This window comes from Salvelinus sp. IW2-2015, linkage group LG13, assembly GCF_002910315.2.
Source record: "Salvelinus sp. IW2-2015 linkage group LG13, ASM291031v2, whole genome shotgun sequence".
NCBI lineage: Eukaryota > Metazoa > Chordata > Actinopteri > Salmoniformes > Salmonidae > Salvelinus > Salvelinus sp. IW2-2015.
This window is the reverse complement of record NC_036853.1, coordinates 3,415,216-3,440,666: the sequence shown is the minus strand read 5'-3', so window position 1 is coordinate 3,440,666 and position 25,451 is coordinate 3,415,216. Positions and strand designations below refer to the sequence as shown.

Genomic DNA, 25,451 nt, shown 5'->3' with positions numbered 1-25,451 from the left:
GGTGTTTACCCTACATTACTGGATTTATAGACCAAATGGGGTGTTTACCCCTAACTTACTGGGATTTATAGACCAAATGGGGTGTTACCCCTAACTTACTGTGATTTATAGACAAATGGGGTGTTTACCCCTTAACTTACTGTTGAATTTTATCTACCGACCAAATGGGGTGTTTACCCCTAACTTACTGTGATTTATAGACCAAATGGGGTGTTTACCCCTAACTTACTGTGATTTATAGACCATTTATAGACCATTGTTACTTTACAACCTTATTCTAAAATTGATTAAATAATTCCCCCCCCTCATCAATCTACACACAATACCCTATGCAATATTACATTTAAATAAGGATTCAGACCCTTTACTCAGTACTTTGTTGAGGCATCGTTGGCAGTGATTACAGCCTCGAGTCTTCTTGGGAATGACGTTACAAGCTTGGCACACCTGTATTTGGGGAGTTTCTCCAATTCTTCTCTGCAGATCCTCTCAACCTCTGTCATGTTGGATGGGGAGCGTCACTTCACAGCTATTTTCAGGTCTCTCCAGAGATGTTTGATCGGGTTCAAGTCCAGGCTCTGGCTGGGCCACTTAAAGACATTTAGAGACTTGTCCCGAAGCCATTCCTGCGTTGTCTTTGCTGTGTGCTTAGGGTCGTTGTCTGTTGGAAGGTGAAACTTCACCCCAGTATGAGGTATTCAAGGATCTTTGCTCTGTTTATCTTTCCCTCCGTGCCATTGAAAAACATCCCCACAGCATGATGCTGCCACCGCCATGCTTCACCCTAGGGATGGTATTGGCCAGGTGATGAGCGGTGCCTAGTTTCCTCCAGATGTGACGCTTGGCATTCAGGAAAAGAGTTCAATCTTGGTTTCATCAGACCAGAGAATCTTCTTTCTCATGGTCTGAGAGTCTTTAGGTGCCTTTTGCTAAACTCCAAGCGGGCTGTCATGTGCCTTTTACTGAGGAGTGGCTTCCGTCTGGCCACTCTACCACAAAGGCCTGATTGGTGGAGTGCTGCAGAGAGGGTTGTCCTTCTGGAATGTTCTTCCATCCCCACAGATGAACTCTGGAGCTCTGTCAGAGTGGCCATCGGATTCTTGGTCGCCTCCCTGACCAAGGCCCTTCTACCCCGATTGCTCAGTTTGGCCGGGCGGCCAGCTCTAAGAAGAGTCTTGGTGGTTCCAATCTTCTTCCATTTAAGAATGATGGAGGCCACTGTGTTTTTGGGGACCTTCAATGCTGCAGAAATGTTTTGGTACCCTTCCCCAGATCTGTGCCTTGACACAGTCCTGTCTCGGAGCTCTACAGGCAATTCCTTCGACCTTACGGCTTGGTTTTTGCTCTGACATGCACTGTCAACTGTGGGACCTTATATAGACAGGTGTGTTTCTTCCAAAATCAAGTTCAATCAATTGAATTTACCACAGGTGGACTCCAATCAAGTTGTAGAAACATCTCAAAGATGATCAATGGAAACAGGATGCACCTGTTCAATTTTGAGTTTCAGAAAAAGTGTCTGAAGCACATTGATTTCTGTTTTTTATTTTTAACACATTGGCTAACATTTCTAAAAACCTGTTTTTGCTTTGTCATTATGGGATATTGTGTGTAGATTGATGAGGAWYWTTTTTTATTTAATACATTTTAGGAGAAGGCTGTAACTAAATTAGGGAAAAGGGGTCTGAATACTTTCCGAATGCACTCGATGCGAATTCATTTTTGATTCCCTCTCCTCCACTACAAAAGACAAGTGCCCACAGAGTATTCAATGTCATCATCACAGCAAGATACTGTCAAACTGAGTAAAAGAGGTACTAAATTATGAGCAACAGCAATTACCATCTAACAGTGCACTTAACACACCTGACCTACTTGACACACACACACACACACACTTTCACGGAACAAAACAGCTTATTTTCGCCTCTGAAGCCACCCATTAGTTCTGCATTATATCACATTGCAGTGGATTGTATACCACCTTTTAGAGCATAAGTGTGTGTTGATTCCGAAACTCCTTTGCTGTGACTCTTCTCATTTCCCACTGGAGAACAGCTCTTTTACAGCGACTTCTATGGCTTCTGTTCTGTATTTGTTGCCTCGAGGCTGGAGAAACTATACAGCTGTTACACAAGTGCTATTAAGTGTGTGTTCGTGACTGAACATTCTGCCTCAGGGTATCTGTTCCTCTGGCGTTTCCCGGTGGCCAATAGAGGTTAACTGGAAGTGGGTGACGGCTAGGCGGGTGGCCCAACATAATAGTGTAGGGGAAACACTCCATGGTTAACTGCATAAGAAGCAAGTGGGTACATCTGTGGTTGTGTAATGGCACTTTACACTACAGTATGGTTGAACTTTGAAGCTCATTTATGCTTGATCCAGCATTGGAGTCCGGAAGTTCATACAGAGGGTGGGATGCAATTGCGGCGCCTCCGGAGGCTTGCGGAGGCCAAATCAACTCCCAAATTTTGCAACAATGCGGAGGGCTCCGTAGAGCTCCACAATGACATGATTGGTTGACGGTAGGTGGAGGTGGGAGGTCCTGTATAAGCACAAACTCACTTCCTTGACAACTTCCTTCACAGCAGCTCTGTTCTGCTCTGCGAAGCACAATAAGTATGAATGCTTTGACTTCTGTGGAGGCCGCATYGCAAGTAAATGCTGTACGGCCACTGCAGACACAATTCGGCTTTAAGCCTCACATAGGATTTAATGACAGAAGAGAGCAAATCAGTATGCTAAATTAAACATCATTGACATTTCACAGGATATCTGATGTTTATGCCTGAGAGAACTGGTGCTTACATTTCACTGTTTCCTGTCTGCTCCGACTGTATGTAGTATGTGGTGACACACAGGTTTGTACACACACAAACTAACATTTGCTTGTAGTACATAGACAATCCAACAAACATAAATATTCAAAGAACATTTTATTGGTCATATTCTGTACAGTGTTTAGCAGATGTTATTGCGGCTGTAGCAAAATGCTTGTAAAAAATTATTTAAAATAATAAACAATTCTGGGTAATAATATAAGAAATAATACATACAAAAAAAATACTGCAATGTTTCCTAAGAGCTAGAAGCACAGCAGCCCTCTGTCGGCGCCATTACACATACTTACACGTACTTACGCACACAAATCCAACACAACACATCACTGAGTAACTGCCTCCTTATTTAACAGCAGGGTGGTGGCTGCGTCATGGTATCGGTATGCTTGACATCGGCAAAGACTGGGGAGTTTTTCAGGATGAAAAGAAAGGAGATGTAGCTAAGCAAAGACAAAAAAAGCTTCCGTCTGCTTTACACCTGACACTGAGAGAGAAATTCACCTTTCAGCAGGACAATAACCTACAACACAAAGCCAAATCTACACTGGAGTTGCTTACCCAGAAGACAGTGAATGTTCCTGAGTGGCCTAGTTACAGTTTTGACTTAAATCTGATTGAAAATCTATGGCAAGACTTGAAAATGTCTGTCTATCCATGATCCCCAACACTTTTYTTTTAATATTATATTTTATTGAACCTTTATTTAATTAGGCAAGTCAGTTAAGAACAAATTCTTATTTACAATGATGGCCTACCCCAGCCACACCCTCCCCAAACCCGGATGACGCTGGGCCAATTGTGCGCCACCCTATGGTACTTCCGATCACGTCCGGTTGGGATACAGCCCAGGATCGAACCCGGGTCTGCAGTGATGCCTCTAGCACTGCGATGCAGGGACCTTAGACCGCTGCGTCATTCCGTCCTCACCTTGAAAAGAATATGCACAATCCAGGTTTTCAAAGCTCTTAGAGACTTCCCCAAGAAGACTCACAGCTGTAATCGCTGGCAAAGGTGTTTCTAACATGTATTTACTCAGGGGGTTGAATGCTTATCTAATCAAGGAATATTACTATTTTATTTTTCATTCATCTAAAAAAATCCATTTTTTGTGTTACAGAATGTTTGTAACACAATAAAATGTGAAGAAATCCAAGGGTAGACTCTCTATAGACCCTGTATATGTCCACAAACACCTGGTTTTAATCACATGAACACGACATGCATTCTCTAGTATGTCAGCACTTCTTTTCTTTGTAGGTTTAAAAGAAGGATGGGGTATTGTGTGATATTGCAATGGCCATAAACTAAAAAATAAGTACAAACACACACACAGGTGGACGATGACCAGAGTTAGTGCTGATTCAGCCGTTTATCTTGTTGCATGATTACTCTGCTCCAGATAAAAGATGCAGCTCCTCTCCTCACTAAAACTCAATCTCCAGTTGCTAATAAAATCAATTCAAGCTGCTACCCTCACTCTCGCACATGGGAAAGAATAGAGCAAAAAAAGCCCGGAGTGCTTCTGACAGGGGCAAACGGCTTTCAGACCGTCTACCTTGCTCAGGCAAAATGACACGAGCTTCATAATGGAGGGGGATACTGTATGATACAGGGGGTATTTTTGGAAAGCTGAGATTGTTGTTTTTTTGTTCTTCTTCTCGGCCCTGCTGCTGCCTGGCTACTCTCACCGTGCATTTCCCAAATCCTGTTTGGTGTGTCTGACATGTTCCAAAGGATTTGTCCCAAAGTGCCTGTGCTCCAGAAAACTCCTCAAAATCATCAAGGATTACATTTTTTCGCCCCCACACAGTGGGGACATTGTAGTCAGCACAATGCAGCTCTCAGCAGACAAGCGCTGTATGGGCTGAGCTATGTGATGTGGAATTCACTTTGGAACAACCCTCGGGCTGATCTGGCTGTCTCACTCAGTCGGCTTAAGTGCGACGACTTTTTATAATTTCCTTCCACACCAAAGTTAGTGTGTGATGCTTTCTACGTATCTGCTTTGTTACGTGACAGAATGTGCTGCGTTTTTTGTCACGCTGTCATGATTTGATGCCACCCCTTTAAAAAATCTGATAATAATCAGTCAATCTGGCTGTGTGTTGTTGAATCTATCAGCACTGGAGCGTTGTGTGCATCCTACTGCAGATAAATAGTAGAGAGAGGGAGAGAGAAAGGGAGAGAGGGAGGGAGGGAGAGAGAAAGGGAGAGAGAAAGAGAGGGAGAGGGGGAGGGAGGGAGGGAGGAGGAGGGAAGGAGGAGGGAAGAGAAAGGAGAGAGGGAGGGAGGGAGGGAGGGAGGGAGGAGGAGGAGGGAGGGAGGGAGGGGACAAAAGAGCGAGCCGAGGCACGGGAGACCGACAGCACCAATAATTATTCTCATTACTTCCAGTCCACCGGTGTCAGAACAATAAGCATTGTCTGGGATACGGGCTAGGAAGCCGTCTGTCTCAGCATACCCCCCGCACAAACAGAGTTTTTGGGCGAGAAAAATCTCAAACGTAGCCACATTAATACACTCACATCCTACATACAAAACCAATGCAAATGCACACACTTACTAAAAAACAATTGCACAGGCGTATGAACAGCGTTTATGAACTGAAAATATTATTATTACAATGATCATGCATTCAACACAACGTACTAAAGTCTTCCTAAACACACACACACACACACACACACACACACACACACACACACACACACACACACACACACACACACCACACACACACACACACACACCACCACACGACACCACACACACACCACACACACACACAACACACAACCCACACACACACACACACACACACACACACACACACACAAACAGAGAGAGCGTGTGGATCCTTTGTCTCCAGATGTCTTCAACACAAACACATGCAATCCACATCTTCTGTCATACAGCATGTCTGTAATATGGTTGTTTCTGCCTCAGGCACTTACATCAGAAGAGTGACACATACGGTTTCCCATTTCAAACTACAGCACACCCTTTTCCCCACATATTCCCCTAGATACTGAATGTGGCGTTCCAGTGGGATGAAATGACATTGCTATAACTGGAGGTATGAGTCAGCCTAGACTTGGTGCAGGGGGGCTGAGATAATCAAAGTAAATTGTAATAGGTCATAGGACCATTAACCTTAATAATCCATACTGTACGCACGTAACAGAATCAGCAACTGCAGAATTACCCAAAAGCACAACACTCCCTCCACCTCTTACCAACATCCATCCCCTCTTGCCTATCAAAAACATGGCATTGATTGGCTGGGGGGGGCGAGGTAATCCACACTAGCAGGGTTAGGGTCTGTGGAGAATTTGGATGCAGATACTCCCCAGCAGCAGACTCTCTGGCTGCCCGAGGGCATGTCCTCTTGTGTACCTCGTCCCCAGACAATGGTGTTCTCTCTTCTGTACCTCGTCCCCAGACAATGGGGTTCTCTCTTCTGTACCTCGTCCCAAGACAATGGGGTTCTCTCTTCTGTACCTCGTCCCAAGACAATGGGGTTCTCTCTTCTTGTACCTCGTCCCTACAAAAATGGGGTTCTCTCTTCTGTACCTCGTCCCAAGACAATGACATTCCCTCTTGTGTGGAAATGGCAGCCAAGGTTAAGGTTATTTCCGTTACCACAATTGAACAAGTATTTTCAGTGAATACTCTTCCAGTTATGCCCTCCTCCCCTCAAACACCCACAGTCCCAGTACATAAGATAGAACATGCTGTACCTGTGCATTTCTTGGGGCTCCCAGGTCGCTTGCCATGCATCCCTAACTTGCACACAAAGTTTTCTTCCCAGAATTCCGCGAACCACACGTTCCTCCTGTTGTTGGAGAGGGAACGGCTCCGGAAGTAACGGTCGAAGGCTGGGATAAGGACAATATAAATGTATTTCACCTTCAGGTTAAAGCCACACTTCATAACACATAATGGTTGTACATTAGCACTCACAGTGCTAGAAACACATCCACTATGTCCCATTGTTTGCTGGGCTCAGTCTCCCCTGATCTCTCACCGTCTATGGAGGCTCTCTTGGGGAGGATGGTGACGGCCCCCTCTGCCACTCTCTCCTGCTGGACCACAGGGGAGATCTTGGAGCCCCAGCTGTCTGAGCCCACCCACAGGAAGTGACCCGTCTGGTTGTTGCGTTTGGCCGCATCCAGGATACGGCTGTGAGAAAAAGAAAAAGAAAGTTGTTACATTTCGATTCAGTAAATTTCAAATTCACTTACTGTATGGATTTGACCCCAACTGCAGCATCATCCAATCTGAGATACATTTCCGATATCTCCAATGATCTATCTAACTGATGGCGTCCATATTACTATTTAAAGAAATGGGTAAATGTGAAACAAAGCCATTTAAAGTTTTGATTCCTGCAAAGTCACCCTCTCCCAAAGTTCTCAACTCCTCCTGAGTTCCACCTCAGGGAGATCCGGCCTAATATAACAATATAACAATATAACAATATTAGGAAAGCTGCGTGGCTCTAGCTAGTCCTCAGGATTTTGGGAAACTGAGTTTACTTATTACCCTCTGGTGCATGGGGGATTGAGTTGTTTCCCTCCCTCGGGTTGCAGGTGTTCAGGTGAGAAGTACGGGAAAAATGCTTTCATTCCAGTTCTAATATTCAACTGTGCAGATTACCATCACCGGCTAATTCAATCTTAATCAGATGAAGTGGAGATAACCTCTGAGTCCTATGTGCTGAAAGGAAGAGCAATGCAAGGCACTGCACCACATAGACAAGGCCCTTTTACCAAGTGTCCTGGAGTTAATCGAAACATTGTTATCTCAATCCACAGTGAGGAGTTTGTGGATTAACTGATGGAGGATAAACCCTCTGTACTTGACTCGATGGTGCCTAGAGTGTACTGACTAAAGGAGAATGTGTGTGTATGTGTTTGTGTGTGTGTGTGTGTGTGTGTATGTGTTTGTGTGTGTGTGTGTGCGCGAGTGGGTGTGTTTGTGTGAGAGAGACAGAGACACGCACCGAATGTCGTCCTCATTGGCAAACATGATGACGGCTCGGGCGTTGGAGGTCTCCAGCAGTCGCAGGATGAGCTTGTCAAACTCCCCCGGCATCGGCTCCCTGGGGATCTTCAGAGACTGGGCAATGCACACGCCACCTGTGGGGAGAGGAAGAGGAGGACAGAGAGAGGGGGGGTGAAGGAGAGAAAGAAGTGGAATGGGGTGGACAGGGGAGGGGAAAGGAGTGAGAGAAAAGGAGGAATAGAGGGAGGGGATGAGAGAGAAGGGGATTGTAGGCGTAGATAGGGTTGGAGAGAGAGAGAAGTGGAGGGCTTACAAGAGAGGCAATGAGAAGAGATATGTGAGTGAGGAAAGGGTGGGAGAGAGAGGAATGGAGGGGTGGAGATATGTTGGGGCGAGAGAGAGAAAGGAGTGAAGAGGTGGAGATGTGAAAGTGTTGAGTAGAGCGAGAAACAGAGACATAGAGAGAGCCAAGGAGAGTGAATATGAGAGAAAGAGAGAGAAATAGAGAGAGAGGGAGAGAGAGAGAGCGTAAGAGAGAGAGAAGGGAAGGTGAGAATGAGAGGGTAAGTAGAGGGGGATAGCAAATGAAAGAGAAGAGAAGATGAGAACGTAAAAAGGTGAAGGAGAGAGCAGAGATAGAGTTGAGGAGGAGAGAGGAAAGAAAAAGAGACAGGGATAGAGAGTCCAGGGTCATGGCAGAGAGAACAAGTATAGCGAGATGGAAGAAGGAAGGGAGGGAGAGAGAACAGGTGTAGGGAGATGTAGGAAGAGAGGGGGGAGATAACAGGTATATAGAGATGGAGGAAGAGAGGGAGGGAGAGAGAACAGGTGTAGGGAGATGGAGGAAGAGAGGGGGAGAGAGAACAGGTTATAGAGAGAGGATGAAGAGAGGGGGGGGAGAGAGAACATGTATAGAGAGATGGATGAAGAGAGGGGGAGAGAGAGAACATGTATTAGAGAGATGGAGGGAAGAGAAGGGGAGGAGAAACAGGTTATTTATAAAGAGGATGGAAAGAGAGGGGGGAGAGAACAGGTGTAGGGAGATGAGGAGAGTAGGGGGAGATAACAGGTATTAGAGATGGAGGAAGAGAGGGAGGAGAGTGAGAAACAGGTAGCGAGAGGATGGATGGAAAAAAGGGGGAAGGAAAGGGGGAGAGAGAAACAGGTATAGAGAGATGGATGAAGAGAGGGGGGAGAGAGACATGTATAGAGAGATGGATGAAGAGAGGGGGGAGAGAACATGAATAGAGAGATGAGGAAGAGAGGGGGAGGAGGAGAACAGGTGTAGGGAGATGGAGGAAGAGAGGAGGGAGAGAGAACAGTGTATGAGAGATGGATGGAAGAGAGGGGGGAGAGAGAACATGTATAGAGAGATGGATGAAGAGAGGGGGAGAGAACATGAAATAGAGAGATGGAGGAAAGAAAGGGGGGAGAGAACAGGTGTAGGGGAGATGGAGGAAGAGAGGGAGGGAGAGAGAACAGTGTAGGGAGATGGAGGAAGAGAGGGGGAGAAACATGATATAGAGAATGGAGGAAGAGAGGAGGGGAGAGAGAACAGGTAGCGAGAGATGGATGAAGAGAGGGGGGAGAGAGAACAGGTATAGAGAGATGGATGAAGAGAGGGGGGAGAGAGAACAGGTATAGAGAGATGGATGAAGAGAGGGGGAGAGAGAACATGAATAGAGAGATGGAGGAAGAGAGGGAGAGAGAAACAGAACAATACTATCTGATTCACTCATGTGGACAATAACAGAATAGAGATGAGGTAGACAGAGAAATGAATCCACCCACCCATCCTCTCTAGTTAGAAAACTGCATTAAGTTTCAAACCATAAGAGATGGTACCACCTGGCTTTAGGTGCCTGACATACTGTATTATCGACTTATGTAGTTAGCTTGATGTTTTTGCAAAATTGGGAAGTTCTCATGTGTTGTTGACTCCCTGCTTAAGACAGCGGACACACATACACGTGTGCCATCCTTCTTCCAAAACCTCTGCCAGATGTGGCGAATTCATCACAGGGAATTTAAATAAACAGCACTTGATAAGGCATGTCGGCGCGTCGACAGAAGCACTCCTCCATCTTTAATGAGGTCCATAATAACCTTCCATCATTTTCAGACTGCTTTAATATATCATTAGGCGCTCTGCTCTGACTTAAGCGATGATCTCTCCTCGAAATCCAATCTCTCCTTGTTACAGTCCATTTAATGACCATCTGCACCTGTTCCATCTCTTTGTGTCTCTTTCAGCTCCATCAGGGGAGCTATCTCACCACATTTGTACTGTCCCAAACAAAACTAGTTATTATCTCCTCTATTTATACCGTTTCAAGGGTAATGGCCAATCTGCTCCCCCTGGTGTTCCCAACCTCCAAATTGTTATGCTTAGTTGTTGTCATCTCTGTCAACGTTGTGTAATTGAGGGAGTTTGGGGCGTGTTGGTGCGTGTCGCTTCTCTGAGGGGCGCCATGATAGGATGTTGTCTGAGGGGAATATCTTAATGAAATAGAACATCAAATGGAATGTGACATCATCTGGTAACGCTTCTGGTTAAATATATGACTGAATGTTTTGTCGGAGGGTAAACAAAGTTTAGAGCTATCTGTTTCATGATTTTATGTGACCTTCTACACTCCACCAGCATCTTCATGTAGAGGGAACATGGCACACACAAACTCTAATCTATCGTTATCTCCTAGGACAGTGTTTCCTAATTACGCCAGTACCCCCAACAGCACACATTTTTGTTGTAGCCCGGGACACAACTATACCTGATTCATATTTTGTAATTGAGGGAAGCCCTAATGAGTTGAATCAGATGAGTTTGTCTGGAGCTAAGACTAAAATGTGTGCTGTTGGGGGTACTCGAGGACTGGAGTTGGGAAACCCTGCCCTACAAGGGCTGTCAGGAAATCAGGCACCTTTCACCATGGATTTAAGAAACCTCTCAGCTCTGTTGACAATCCTGCTATCTAGCTATTCAAGTTCAAACAGCAGAGAACTCCCCAGTTACAGTGCTCAGAGAAGTCCCCAGTTACAGTGCTCAGAGAAGTCCCCAGTTACAGTGATCAGAGAAGTCCCCAGTTACAGTGCTCAGAGAACTCCCCAGTTACAGTGCTCAGAGAAGTCCCCAGTTACAGTGATCAGAGAACTCCCCAGTTACAGTGCTCAGAGAACTCCCCAGTTACAGTGCTCAGAGATGATCAGAGGACTCCCCAGTTACAGTGCTCAGAGAAGATCGTCATCAAACTCAGTTCAAAGGCTTTGCACCTGTTAATATGACACTCCATTTACATTAGAGTTATTTTGCAGACACTAATCCAGAGCGATGTGAGTGCATAGATTTTCATATTTTTTCTTACTGGTCCCCTGTGAGAATCAAACCCACAACCCTGACGTTGCAACTGCCATGCTCTACCAACGGAACCACTTTTTTCAACATTATCGGCAGAATAAATACACCCATGATCGCACGCAAACGCAGTTTGCTTCAGTGTTTTTACTTGTACACTGTATACAATCCTCTATGAATGTATATCAGTGGAGGCTCCTAAGAGGAGGAAGGGGAGGACCATCCTCCTGTTAGGTTCTAAATATCAGAGTAAGAACTCGACGGACACTATGAAAGCTTAAACCGAATTTATTCACCCCAAAGGATTAAACAGCTGAACAGACAAAAACACATTTCCAATAGTGGTGGTATATATACTCCAATTTGGGGTAGAATCAACCTCCTTCTCTATAAACACTAGAGCTCTGTTGCTAGGCAGGAAATGAAGTCACACGGGCAATAAACTGTTCCTTCTCCCTTAACGTGACCTGATCTGACCTCGGCCCCCTTCATCACTAATCCACGGCTCTCCACAGTGCCTGCCAACATGTGATCGTTTTCCCTGCACTCAGCACATTCCAAGCTTAATTGCCTCCACCATATACATTCCTTCTACAGATAACATTAACTTATGGTGTAGACCCTAGACTATGGCACCCCTCATGCCTCTATTATAACTAATGATTAATAATATTAACAGTTTAGAAAAATCCGAACCCATCACTCCTCAGTGAATTTCATAAAAAGAAAAAGTGAAACATTAAAAAAGTTATCTTTTGGCCTCCCGAGTGGCGCAGCAGTCTAAGGCACTGCACCGCAGTGCTCATTGCTCTCTAGCGACTCCTTGTGGCAGGCTGGGCGCCTGTAGGCTGACCTCAGTCGTCAGGTGAATGGTGTTTCCTCTGACACATTGATGTTAGGAAATGCAGTTTGGAGGGTCATGTTTCGGAGGACGCATGACTCAACCTTCACCTCCCGAGCCTGTTGGGAAGTTTCAGCAATGAGATAAGATCGAGAAAGGGGGTAAAATACACAAACAAATATGTATCCTTTTTAGATACTAAACACTAAATATATTCACGCCACCAAATAATTGATTAAAACACACTGTTTTGTAATTAAGGTCTACAGTAGCCTCAACAGCACTCTGTAGGGTAGCACTAGTTGTACTAGTTGTACATCTAGTTTCCGTCCTCCTCTGGGTACTCATGGTTCTCAACCCCTTCCATAAACTTACACAGTAATTATGACAACTTCCGGAGGATGTCCTCAATCAGAGCTCTTGCAGCATGAACTGACATGTTGCCCACTCAATCAAAGAAGCAAGAGAAAGAGAGMGAGAGAGCTATATTTAGTTGTATTTTTTCCACTTTCACTTTCACTTAGCTAGTGAATGCAGATAGCTAGTTTGGCCTACTCAAACACCCGGCACAAACAGAGAGGGATGCTATGTTAGCTAGCTGGCAATGGCTATCCAACACTGGAACTCTTCCAAGTCAAGGTAAGCTTTTGGTTCTATTCATTTATTCCCACTGGTGCCCACCGGTGTAACTACTAAACTTCTTTCTGACTGTACACTGTACTGTATGATTGAGCGGGTTAACTAACGCGTTAATTTTAGTAGCTATGTTGACAGCCTGGTTCCTCTCTAGGTTTCTTCCTAGGTTTTGGCCTTTCTAGGGAGTTTTTCCTAGCCACCGTGCTTCTACACCTGCATTGCTTGCTGTTTGGGGTTTTAGGCTGGGTTTCTGTACAGCACTTTGAGATATCAGCTGATGTACGAAGGGCTATATAAAATAAAACTTGATTTGACTATGACGTTAATATGGTAACAACGATGTAGGCTGTGTGTAGAGATTCTTTGGATATGATTTGAAGACTTGGCTTGGAAAGGTTGACCCGCCAAACCGGGCTTCTTAACACCTGCACGTTTAACCTGGAAGCCAGCCGCACCAATGTGGCGGAGGAAACACCGTTCAACTGACGACCGAGTGTAACGGTTCTGTAACGACAGACGCTGGGAGATGAGAAGCAAGTACAGGGTGTGGATTTAATAATAAATAGACATGAAACAAAACAAGAACAGCGTCTGGACAGGAGGAACATAACAACATCAAGGCTGACTCGGGGATGAAACTGAGGAAGTGACAGATATAGGGGAGGTAAATGACGTAATGGAGTCCAGGTGAGTCCCATAATTAGTGCAGGTGCAGGTGCGCGTAACGATGCAGGTGCGCGTAACGATGGCGATGGTGGCAGGTGTGCTTAATGATGAGTGAACTGGTGACCTCAAGCACCAGAGTGGGGGAGCAGGAGCAGATGTGACACCGAGGCAGCCTGCAGGCCTCCTGCCACAAGGAGTTGCTAGAGCGCTATGAGCCCCCCCCGGCCAAACCCTCCCCTAACGACACTGGGCCAATTGTGCGCCGACCTATGGGAGTCCCGGTCACGGCCGGTTGTGACACAGCCTGGTTTCAAACCCGGGTCTGTAGTGACTCCTCAAGCCCTGCGATGCAGTGCCTTAGATCTCTCGTTTGCAACTGTTGGACTGATGATTACACCCTAGATCAGCTAGAGACAAGGGTGCAAGGCGGTATTGAATGTGTCAATGTCTGTCACCCTGATTACTCAAATTTCTCTCAACCTGTGCACCTATGATGTAAACTTTCATTCATAGGCTAGGTTGTAGCAACCTCATGATGGGTATAGGGAAAATTTGAGTATCATGTAGTAGCCTGAACCTATCGATGTTACATTGAACTGGGTGAATGGAATATGAATGACAGTCATCCAATATGCTGTAATAGAAATAAGGCCATTCTCATTAAAAAAATGACCGTCCTCCCTCATCTTAAATGTCACCGACCGGCACTGAATTATCTGCCCAATGATACATCCCATTTGTCCAAGTATCTATCTTGCAGGGTGGGAGTGTCATCTGTGTGTGCACAACCAATAATTCAGAAATCTAGTCAAATTCCCAATTTGATTAATTGTCCTCTAATGAATGGACAGAACCCCCATGGCACTACATAGTAATTAAACCACTAAATGAGCTGCCTCGCTCAGAGCTGCAAACTGGGGACAGGTCTTATTAAGATGAGACTGATTAATATGCTCCATTTTTATTATGCAATCATTGGTCATAAATGACTTACATCACCTGTTGTGGCCTTGTGAAAACCACATGACGAGGGGGCATTTACAGGTGATTGCCTCTAATGATGGTGTGAAAAATGAAGAGTCGGAGTGCACGGGCTGTGTGTTGAAGACAGTCCAATTCTCACTGTGTAATACCATCTCTTTTGTAAGCTGCCTCTCCTTCATATTAAATATTAACAAAGGCTGCTGAGGTTGGCGGTTGCAGGGGATATCAGGGGATATTACAGTACCCAGGCACTGCAACAATCAGGACTCATTGCAGCCAGTTGGGATTTGATGCTGGAGTATCAAATTATACAGGGGAGAGTGGCAATATCAAGCCAGACAGGGATTCCATGTGTCAGTATCCTATGTTCAGCTAACAAGTCGGTTCTGTATGGAATAAGGCACACCATGCCCATGTTACAGCGCTAATCATGATAAAGCTTGGAAAATCAACCAAGTTCCACACTGTTGTTGCTCATTCGGGGAAAAGGGGTTTGCAGCACTAAGTTCAGGGAACATCATTCTTCTGGTGGTATGAAATTGACATTCCCTCATGTAACAAGACTATTTATATTCTGCTTGTTGACACTTCCTCACGAAACAACACTGGTGTCAGATGTGTTATTTTTTAATTGGATCAAATTAATTATGTCGGAATTATCGGTTAGAGTGGAAAGGCATTGTGCTGATACTTCCTACGACACCTCTACAAATGCTTAACAACAAAAAACCTTCAGTTGATGACTCTAAAACCATGTAACGTATTGACATTCTAGTAGTGACATGCTGGAGTAACAGGTAGGTCGGTGCGATAACARTGAAAGTTGTTATATGTTCTCTGTACACCTTTACAATAGTGTCAAAGTGCATATGTAACCAATGTGGAATTAGTTAGTTAGCCGTTTGTGTACTATTATATGTTCCAGAGAAAAACTGAGCCACTGCATGCCTTGTCTTCACACTCAGGTAGCCTAGTGGTAAAGAGCRTTGGGTAAGTCCCCGAAAAGTTGCTGGTTCGAATCCCCTAGCTGACTAGGTGAAACATCTGTCGATGTGCCCTCGAGCAAGCCACTTAACCCTTAACACACTTAACCCTTAACTGGTCAAAAGTTTTAGAACACCTACTCAGTCAAGGGTTTTTCTTTATTTTTTACTATTTTATACATTGTAGAATAATAGTGAAGACAGCAACACTATGAAATAACACATGGGATCATGTAGTATCATGTAGTAATCATGTAAATATTTTATATTTGAGAATCGTCAAATAGCCACCCTTTCCCTTGATGACAACTTTGCATACTCTTGGCAATCTCTCAACCAGCTGCACCTGGAATGCTTTTCCAACAGTCTTGAAGGAGTTCCCACATATGCTGAACACTTGTTGGCTGCTATTCCTTCCCTCTGCGGTCCGACTCATCCCAAACCATCTCAATTTGTTTGAGGTCGGGGGATTGTGAAGCCCAGGTCATCTGATGCAGCATTCCATCACTCTCCTTTTGGTAAAATAGGCCTTACACTGCCTGGAGGTGTGTTGGGTCATTGTCCTGTTGAAAAACAAATGATAGTCCCACTGAGGCCAAACCAGATGGGATGACATATCGCTGCAGAATACTGTGGTAGCCATGGTGGTTAATTGTGCCTTGTATTCTAAATACATCACAGACAGTGTGACCAGCAAAGCACCCCCACACTATAACACCTCCTCCTCCATGCTATAGGGTGTAAAATACACATGCTGTCACGACTTCCGCCGAAGTCGGTTCCTCTCCTTGTTCGGGCGGCGTTCGGCGGTTGATGTCACCGGACTTCTAGCCACCGCCGATCCACCTTTCATTTTCCATTTGTTTTGTCTTGTTTTCCCGCACACCTGGTTTACATTCCCTCATTACTTGACGTGCATATAACCCTCTGTTTCCCCCATGTCTGTGTGTGGAATTGTTTGTTGTAAAGTGTATGTGCACTTCAGACTGGTTTGCGACGGATTATTTCAACCCATATTTTGTTGTTCTGGGTGAGGTTTGTTTTTCCGCATTAAACTGCTCCGGTTGTTACCCATTTCTGCTCTCCTGCGCCTGACTTCCTGCAGCCAGTTACGCACCTCTTACAGAATTCCACATCTGAATATGGAGTCAGCAGGAGCAGGTGCCCCTGGTATAGGGGTCGAGGAGCGTGTCTGGGAGCACGTTCCGATGCGCCACCATCTCGACGCCGCCATGGACCGCGTCGTCCAAACCATGGACCGCTGGGAGAGACAGGGAGTTCCTCCAGCTCCTCCACCAGCACAACATTGGTCTCCACTACTCGCCCCCCTTGCACCCGGTCCCAGTGGGAGTCGTCTCGCCCTTCCCCGGGATTACGATGGGACGGCTGCACACTGCCAGGTTTTCCTGCTGCAGCTGGATCAATACCTGGCAACCGTCCACCCGGCTCCTTCGGGCCGTGAGAGGGAGTCCGCCCTCGTCTCGTGCCTCTCGGGGAAAGCTCTGGAGTGGGCCAACGCTGTGTGGGGAGAAGGAGACGTGGCGCTGGACCACTTCGAGGTTTTCACCCGCTGCTTCCGGGCAGTCTTCGACCACCCGCCCGAGGGTAGAGCGGCGGGTAAACGTCTCTTCCATCTGAGGCAGGGGACGAGGAGCGCACAGGAGTTCGCGATGGACTTTCAGACCCTGGCCGCCGGCGCGGGATGGAACGACAGRGCCTTGATCGACCACTATCGCTGCAGTTTGTGCGAGGACGTCTGTCGGGAGTTGGCCTGCAGGGACACCACCCTCACCTTTGACCAGCTGGTGGACCTGTCCATTCGGCTGGATAACCTGCTGGCTACCCGCGGACGTCCAGAGCGGGATCTGTCGGTTCCATTCCCCAGCACCACCGCTCCGATGCCCATGGAGCGGTGGTGCTGCRCTCAGGGAGACCGGARGAGGTTCCTTCACGTGCGCCATCTGTGGCCGCAGAGGTCACACTGCCGGTCAGTGCCGGGTTTGTTCCTCTGGGGGTCGAGGCAGCAGACAGGGCACTCTGGTGTCACCTCAGGTGAGCYGGCACCATTCTCACCCAGAGCCCTCTGTTGCACACATGTTTTTGTATGTTACTTTTCCTGAGTTTTCCCCGCATTCCCAGCATAAAGCGCCTGTCGATTCAAGCGCGGCTGGGAATTTCATATACAGATCATTCGCCCATAGTTTAGGGATCCCCATTGTTCCAGTGGCTATGCCCTTCCCAGTTCACGCCTTAGTCGACCATTATGGTCAGGGTTGATTAGGGAGGCCACCGCCCCTCTGGGCATGGTGACGCAGGGGGGTCACAAGGAGAGAATCAGTCTCTTCATCATTGACTCTCCTGCGTTTCCCGGGAGCTAGGCCTACCCTGGTTAGCCTGTCTTGACCCCACTGTTTCATGGCAACGGAGGGCTCTCACGGGGTGGTCGCGAGAGTGCTCGAGGAGGTGTTTAGGGGTTTCCGTTGGTGCTACTACGGTGGAAAGTCCAGACCAGGTCTCCACCGTGTGCATTCCCCCCGAATATTCCGATTTGGCTCAATTACCATCCCATCGTCGGGGGGATTGAGCGATAAATCTCCTGGTAGACGCCGCACTTCCCAGGAGTCACGTGTATCCCCTGTCACAGGCGGAGACGGCGGCTATGGAAACATATGTCTCYGAATCCCTGCGTCAGGGGTACATTCGGTCCTCTACTTTACCCGCCTCCTCAAGTTTCTTTTTTGGAAAGAAGAAGGAGGGAGGTTTACGCCCATGTATTGACTATCGAGCTCTTTGACTATCGAGCTCTTAACCAGATCACTGTGAAGTACAGTTACCCGCTACCTCTCATAGCCATAGCGATTGAGTCAATGCACGTGGCGTGCCTCTTCATGAAACTAGATCTCAGGAGCGCTTACAACCTGGTGCGTAACCGGGAGGGAGACGAGTGGAAGACAGCGTTCAGTACCACCTCAGGGCATTATGAGTACCTCGTCATGCCGTACGGGTTGATGAATGCTCCGTCAGTCTTCCAAGCCTTTGTGCAGGAGATTTTCAGGGACCTGCACTGGCAGGGTGTAGTGGTGTATGTCGATGACATTCTGATGTAGTCCGCTGCACGCGCCGAGCATGTGTCCTTGGTGCGCAGGGTGGTTGGTCGACTGTTGGAGCATGACCTGTATGTCAAGGCTGAGAAATGCCTGTTCTTCCAGCAGTCCGTCTCCTTCCTAGGAAACCGCATTTCCACCTCAGGGGTGGAGATGGAGAGTGACCGCATTTTAGCCGTGCGTAATTGGCCGACTCCCACCACGGTAAAGGAGGTGCAGCATTTTCTAGGGTTTGCCAATTACTACAGGAGGTTTATCCGGGGTTTTGGTCAGGTAGCGGCTCCCATTACCTCACAGCTGAAGGGGGGTCGGTTCGGTTGCAGTGGTTGGCTGAGGTGGACAGGGCTTTTGTTCACCTAAGTGCCCTGTTTACCTCGGCTCTCGTGCTGGCCCATCCGGATCCCCCTTTGGCGTTCATAGTGGAGGTGGGCGCGTCCGAGGCTGGGATAGGAGCCTTGCTCTCTCAGAGCTCGGGTACGCCACCGAAGCTCCGCCCCTGTGCCTTCTTCTCGAGGAAGCTCAGCCCGGCAGAGCGAAACTATGACGTGGGGGACCGGGAGCTGTTGGCTGTCGTCAAGGCTTTGAGAGACATTGGCTTGAGGGGGCTAAACACCCTTTCTCATCAGGACTGACCACCGCAATCTGGATTACATCCGGGCAGCGAGGAGACTGAATCCTCGCCAGGCAAGGTGGGCCATGTTTTTTTTCGTACAGACCAGGTTCCCAGAATGTCAAGGAAGATGCACTGTCCCGGCTGTATGACACAAAGGAGCGGTCCATGGATTCCACCCCCATACTCCTGGCCTCCTGCCTGGTAGCGCCGGTAGTGTGGGAGCTGGACGCGGACAATGAGCAGGGGTTACGTGCAGAGCCCGCTCCCCTCCAGTGTCCCGATGGGCGTCTGTACATTCTGTCTGCTGTCCGTGACCGGCTGATCTATTGGGCTCACATGTCACCCTCCTCTGGTCATCCAGGTATCGGTCGGACAGTGCGCTGTTTGAGTGGGAGGTACTGGTGGCCCACTTTGGCCAAGGACGTGAGGGTTTATGTTTCCTCTTCTCGGTGTGCGCCCAGTGTAAGGCTCCTAGGCACCTGCCCAGAGGTAAGTTACACCCATTACCCATTCCACAACGGCCATGGTCTCACCTGTCGATAGATTTTCTCACAGATCTCCTCCCATCACAGGGGAACATCACGATCCTGGTCGTTGTGGACCGTTTCTCCAAGTCCTGCCATCTCCTTCCTCTGCCCGGTCTCCCTACGGCCCTACAGACTGCGTTCACTCACGTCTTGAGGTCTTGTTCACTCACGTCTTCCGGCACTACGGGGTGCCTGAGGATATAGTGTCTGACCGAGGTCCCCAGTTCACGTCGAGGGTCCGGAGAGCGTTCATGGAGCGTCTGGGGATCTCGATCAGCCTTACCTCAGGTTTTCACCCCGAGAGTAATGGGCAGGTGGAGAGAGTTAACCAGGATGTGGGTAGGTTTCTGTGGTCTTATTGCCAGGACCGGCCGGGGGAGTAAGCGGCGTTCGAGCCCTGGGCAGAGATGGACCAGAACTCACTTCGCCACTCCTCCACTAACCTCTCCACCTTCCAGTGAGTACTGTAAATGTACTTGTAATACTTGTAAATGTGATGTTTTAGTATTTATTTATTTGCAAAAAAATAAAAATAAACTGTTTTTGTTTTGTCATTATCAGGTATTGAGTGTATATTGATGAGAATTTTTTTTTTTWAATTAATTTTAAAATAAGGCTGTAATATAACAAAATGTGGAAAAAGTCAAGGGGTCTGAATACTTTCTGAAATGTTAAATGTATTTATTTAATTTAACCTTTATTTAACCAGGTAGGCTAGTTGAGAACAAGTTCTCATTTGCAACTGCGACCTGGCCAAGATAAAGCAAAGCAGTTCGAYACATACAACAATATAGTAGAAAAAGTCTAAATACAGTGTGTGCAATTGATGTAGGATAAGGGAGGTAAGGCAATAAATAGGCCATGGTGGCGAAGTAATTACAATATAGCAATTAAACACTGGAATGGTAGATGTGCAGAATAAATATACAGTGGGGAGAACAAGTATTTGATACACTGACAATTTTGCAGGTTTTCCTACTTACAAAGCATGTAGAGGTCGTAAATTTTTATCATAGGTACACTTCAACTGGTGAGAGAAGGAAAAAACAAAAATCCAGAAAATCACATTGTATGATTTTTAAGTAATTAATTTGCATTTATTGCATGACATAAGTATTTGATACATCAGAAAAGCAGAACTGAATATTTGGTACAGAAACCTTAGTTTGCAATTACAGAGATCATACGTTTCCTGTAGTTCTTGACCAGGTTTGCACACACTGCAGCAGGGATTTTGGCCACTCCTCCATACAGACCTTCTCCAGATCCTTCAGGTTTTCGGGCTGTCGCTGGGCAATACGGACTTTCGGCTCCCTCCAAAGATTTTCTATTGGGTTCAGGTCTGGAGACTGGCTAGGCCACTCCAGGACTTGAGATGCTTTTACGGAGCCACTCCTTAGTTGCCCTGGCTGTGTGTTTCGGGTCGTTGTCATGCTGGAAGACCCAGCCACGACCCATCTTCAATGCTCTTACTGAGGGAAGGAGGTTGTTGGTCAAGATCTCGCGATACATGGCCCCATCCATCCTCCCCTCAATACGGTGCAGTCGTCCTGTCCCCTTTGCAGAAAAGCATCCCCAAAGAATGATGTTTCCACCTCCATGCTTCACGGTTGGGATGGTGTTCTTGGGGTTGTACTCATCCTTCTTTCCTCCAAACACGGCGAGTGGAGTTTAGAGCAAAAAGCTCTATTTTTGTCTCATCAAGACCACATGACCTTCTCCCATTCCTCCTCTGGATCATCCAGATGGTCATTGCAAACTTCAGACGGGCCTGGACATGCGCTGGCTTGAGCAGGGGACCTTGCGTGCGCTGCAGGATTTTAATCCATGACCGGCGTAGTGTGTTACTAATGGTTTTCTTTGAGACTGTGGTCCCAGCTCTCTTCAGGTCATTGACCAGGTCCTGCCGTGTAGTTCTGGCTGATCCTCACATTCCTCATGATCATTGATGCCCCACGAGGTGAGATCTTGCATGGAGCCCCAGACCGAGGGTGATTGACCGTCATCTTGAACTTCTTCCATTTTCTAATAATTGTGCCAACAGTTGTTGCTCTCACCAAGCTGCTTGGCTATTGTCCTGTAGCCCATCCCGCCTTGTACAGGTCTACAATTTATCCCTGATGTCCTTACACAGCTCTCTGGTCTTGGCCATTGTGGAGAGGTTGGAGTCTGTTTGATTGAGTGTGTGGACAGGTGTCTTTTATACAGGTAACGAGTTCAAACAGATGCAGTTAATACAGGTAATGAGTAGAGAACAGGAGGGCTTCTTAAAGAAAAACTAACAGGTCTGTGAGAGCCGGAATTCTTACTGGTTGGTAGGTGATCAAATACTTATGTCATGCAATAAAATGCAAATTAATTACTTAAAAATCATACAATGTGATTTTCTGGATTTTGTTTTAGATTCCGTCTCTCACAGTTGAAGTGTACCTATGATAAAATGACAGACCTCTACATGCTTTGTAAGTAGGAAACCTGCAAAATGGCAGTGTATAAAATACTTGTTCTCCCACTGTATATATATATGTATATATGAATGTGCAAGTAGATATGCTGGGGTGCATAGGAGCAAGATAAATAAATAAATAACAGTATGGGGATGAGGTAGTTGATGGGCTTTTTACAGATGGGCTATGTACAGGGCAGTGATCTGTGAGCTGCTCTGACAGCTGGTGCTTAAAGCTAGTGAGGGAGATATGAGTCTCCAGCTTCAGTGATTTTTCCAGTTCGTTCCAGTCATTGGCAGCAGAGAACTGGAAGAAGGCGGCCAAGGAAGAATTGGCTTTGGGGGTGACCAGTGAGATATACCTGCTGGAGCGCGTGCTACAGGTGGGTGCCGCTATGGTGACCAGTGAGCTGAGATAAGGCGGGGCTTTACCTTGCAGAGACTTATAGATGACCTGGAGCCAGTGGGTTTGGCGATGACTATGAAGCGAGGGCCAGCCAACGAAAGCGTACAGGTCGCAGTGGTGGGTAGTATGAGGCGTTGGTGACAAAACGGATGGCACTGTGATAGACTGCATCCAATTTGTTGAGTAGAGTTGTCAGGATTTGGCCAGGATTGTTTTGGTCACTAGATGCCCCCATTGCGCCTTTTTTGAACCTTTTGTTTTTTGTTACCTTTGTTATAGTTATTAATTGCACCTGTCTCATTTCCTTGTAGGTATTTAAACCCTTAGTGTTCCTCAGTTCTTTGCTCTGTGTTTTATGTTAGCACCCAGCCCCAGCCATGCTGTGAAACTTTATTTCTCTAGTTGGATTTTCCTGAGGTACCCTGGTTTTGTTCTTGTTTATTTTGATTATTCTTTTTAAGGTTGTTTTTTCCTGCTGTTCTTACCACTTTGTGGATTTTCATTGTATCTTGGAGGATCTCATTTTCTCTTGGCATTACTTTTGACGTTGTGGATTATATATTTCTTGCTGAAGATCTTTTTCCTTTATTAAACCACCGTCTCTAGTACTGCTGTGTCTGCCTCATCTTCTGGGTTCTGCCGACTATTAGTGACTGTTTCTCACACCGGGTCCTGACAAGAGTGTTGGAGGCTATTTTGTAAATGACATCGACGAAGTCGAGGATCGGTAGAATGGTCAGTTTTACGAGGGTATGTTTGGCAGCATGAGTGAAGGATGCTTTGTTGCGAAATAGGAAGCCGATTCTAGATTTAATTGTGGGTTGGAGATGCTTAATGTGAGTCTGCAAGGAGAGTTTACAGTATAACCAGACACCTAGGTATTTGTAGTTGTCTACATATTCTAAGTCAGAACCGTCCAGAGTAGCGATACTGGACGTGCGGGCAGGTGCGGGCAGTTCGGTTGAAGAGCATGTATTTAGTTTTACTAGCATTTAAGAGCATTTGGAGGCAATGAAAGGAGAGTTGTATGGCCTTGAAGCTCGTCTGGAGGTTAGTTAACACAGTGTCCAAAGAAGGGCCAGAGGTATACAGAATGGTGTCATCTGCGTAGAGGTGGATCAGAGAATCACAAGCAGCAAGAGCGACATCATTGATATATACAGAGAAGAGAGTCGGTCCGAGAATTGAGCCCTGTGGCACCCCCATAGAGACTGCCAGAGGTCCGGACAACAGGCCCTCCGATTTGACACACTGAACTCTATCAGAGAAGTAGTTGCACTGTACATCAGCCTAACAACAAAACAATCACACTGTTTATCCAAAACTCCAGCTCACAAAGGCTGGGCTATATGGGCTTTCTCATCCCATCCCTTACATTTATTTTTTCAGCAAAAAAGCACCTGAAACATGGGTACTACACTAATCTACAACTGACACCTCCTCTGCATACTTACGTTACACAACAGTTTTTTACACAACTTCTTTACATTACAGCAAGTGTATTATACAACACAGCAGTGTACTGCACAGTCCTGCTCCTTTTCTCCTAACTCATTAGAGTTCCATGTTTGCCTCAGAAGATTCTGTTTAAAAAAAAAGGTTTACCGTTGTCATATCACTGCTTCCAGTGCTGCCCCTGGGATAAGCACAGGCCTTTTGAAGTTGTTCTGTGGATGAGCTAGTGCCTCAGACAATGAAGTTACAATACAGCATCCAAGCAAGCTCTTTCTCTGACATCAACTGTTCACATTCAATTGCCACAGAAAAACTTGTCTGGAGCCGGAAAACCTGGCACGTTGATTGCAGAGGTGTCGGCCATTGAAAGACTCTCACAAAGAGTTGATGCACTTATGTTTGCGGTAGGTATTCACATCTATTCACCCTAGAAAGCACATTTTGTCCAACTTTTGTTTTTAAACAGGGCAGATGGATATGAAGCTGAAAGCAAATAAACCCTTCTTGCTCATGAGCCCTTTGTGGTCTGAGTTGATCTGAGGTGAGCTAAAAGAGACCTCTTGAAAAACATAGCGTGCAGATACACTACATGACCAAAAGTATGTGGTCACCTGCTTGTCGAACATCTCATTGCAAAATCATGGGCATTAATGTGGAGTTGGTCCTTCCTTTGCTGCTATAACAGCCTCTTCACTTCTGGGAAGGCTTTCCACTAGATGTTGGAACATTGCTGCGAAGACTTGATTAAATTCAGCCACAAGAGCATTAGTGAGGTCGGGCACTGATTTTGGGCTATTAGGCCTGGCTCATAGTCGGTGTTCCAATTCATCCCAAAGGGGTTTGATTGGGTTGAGGTCAGTGCTCAGTGCAGGCCAGTCAAGTTCTTCCACACCGATCTTGACAAACCATTTCTATATGGACCCCGCTTTGTGCGGGGCATTGTCATGCGGAAACAGGAAAGGGCCTTCCCCAACGTTTGCCACAAAGTTGGAAGCACAGAATCGTCTAGAATGTGATTGTATGCTGTAGCATTAAGATTTTCCTTCACTGGAACAGGGGCCTAGCCTGAACTATGAAAAAAAATCACAGTTGGCACTATGCATTGGGGCAGGTAGCGTTCTTCTGGCATCCGTCAAACCCAGATTCGTCTGTCGGACTGCCAGACGGTGAAGCGTGATTCATCACTCCAGAGAACGTGTTTCCACTGCTCCAGAGTCCAATGGCGGCGAGCTTTATACCACTTCAGCTGACGCTTGGCATTGTGCATGGCGATCTTAGACTTGTGTACAAAAGGGGCTTCTCGGCCATGGAAAACCCATTTCATGAAGCTCCTGATGAACAGTTATGTGCTGACGTTGCTTCCAGAGGCAGTTTGGAACTCGGTAGTGAGTGTTGCAACCAAGAACAGACAATTTTCTGTGAGCTTGTGTGGCCTACCAATTTGGGGTTGAGCCGTTCTTGCACCTAGATGTTTCCACTTCACAATAACAGCACTTACTGTTGACCGAGGCAGCTCTCGCAGGACAGAAATTGGACGTACTGACTTGTTGGAAAGGTGGCTTCCTATGACGGTGCCACATTCAAAGTC

General features: G+C 46.5%; 1 protein-coding gene across 2 annotated transcripts in view; it reads right to left on the bottom strand.

The window, feature by feature from the left end:
- The window catches only part of LOC111971979 (metabotropic glutamate receptor 8), a 200,606-nt gene that overhangs the window by 39,810 nt on the left and 135,345 nt on the right, over window positions 1-25,451 (bottom strand). For both annotated transcript variants that reach the window (XM_023998781.2, XM_023998779.2), the window contains exons 4-6: window positions 7,846-7,981; window positions 6,868-7,022; window positions 6,581-6,718 (exon numbers count right to left, since the gene is read on the bottom strand). In XM_023998781.2, coding sequence (XP_023854549.1) covers window positions 6,581-6,718; window positions 6,868-7,022; window positions 7,846-7,981 — 429 coding nt within the window. The remainder of the gene's footprint in view (window positions 1-6,580; window positions 6,719-6,867; window positions 7,023-7,845; window positions 7,982-25,451) is intronic.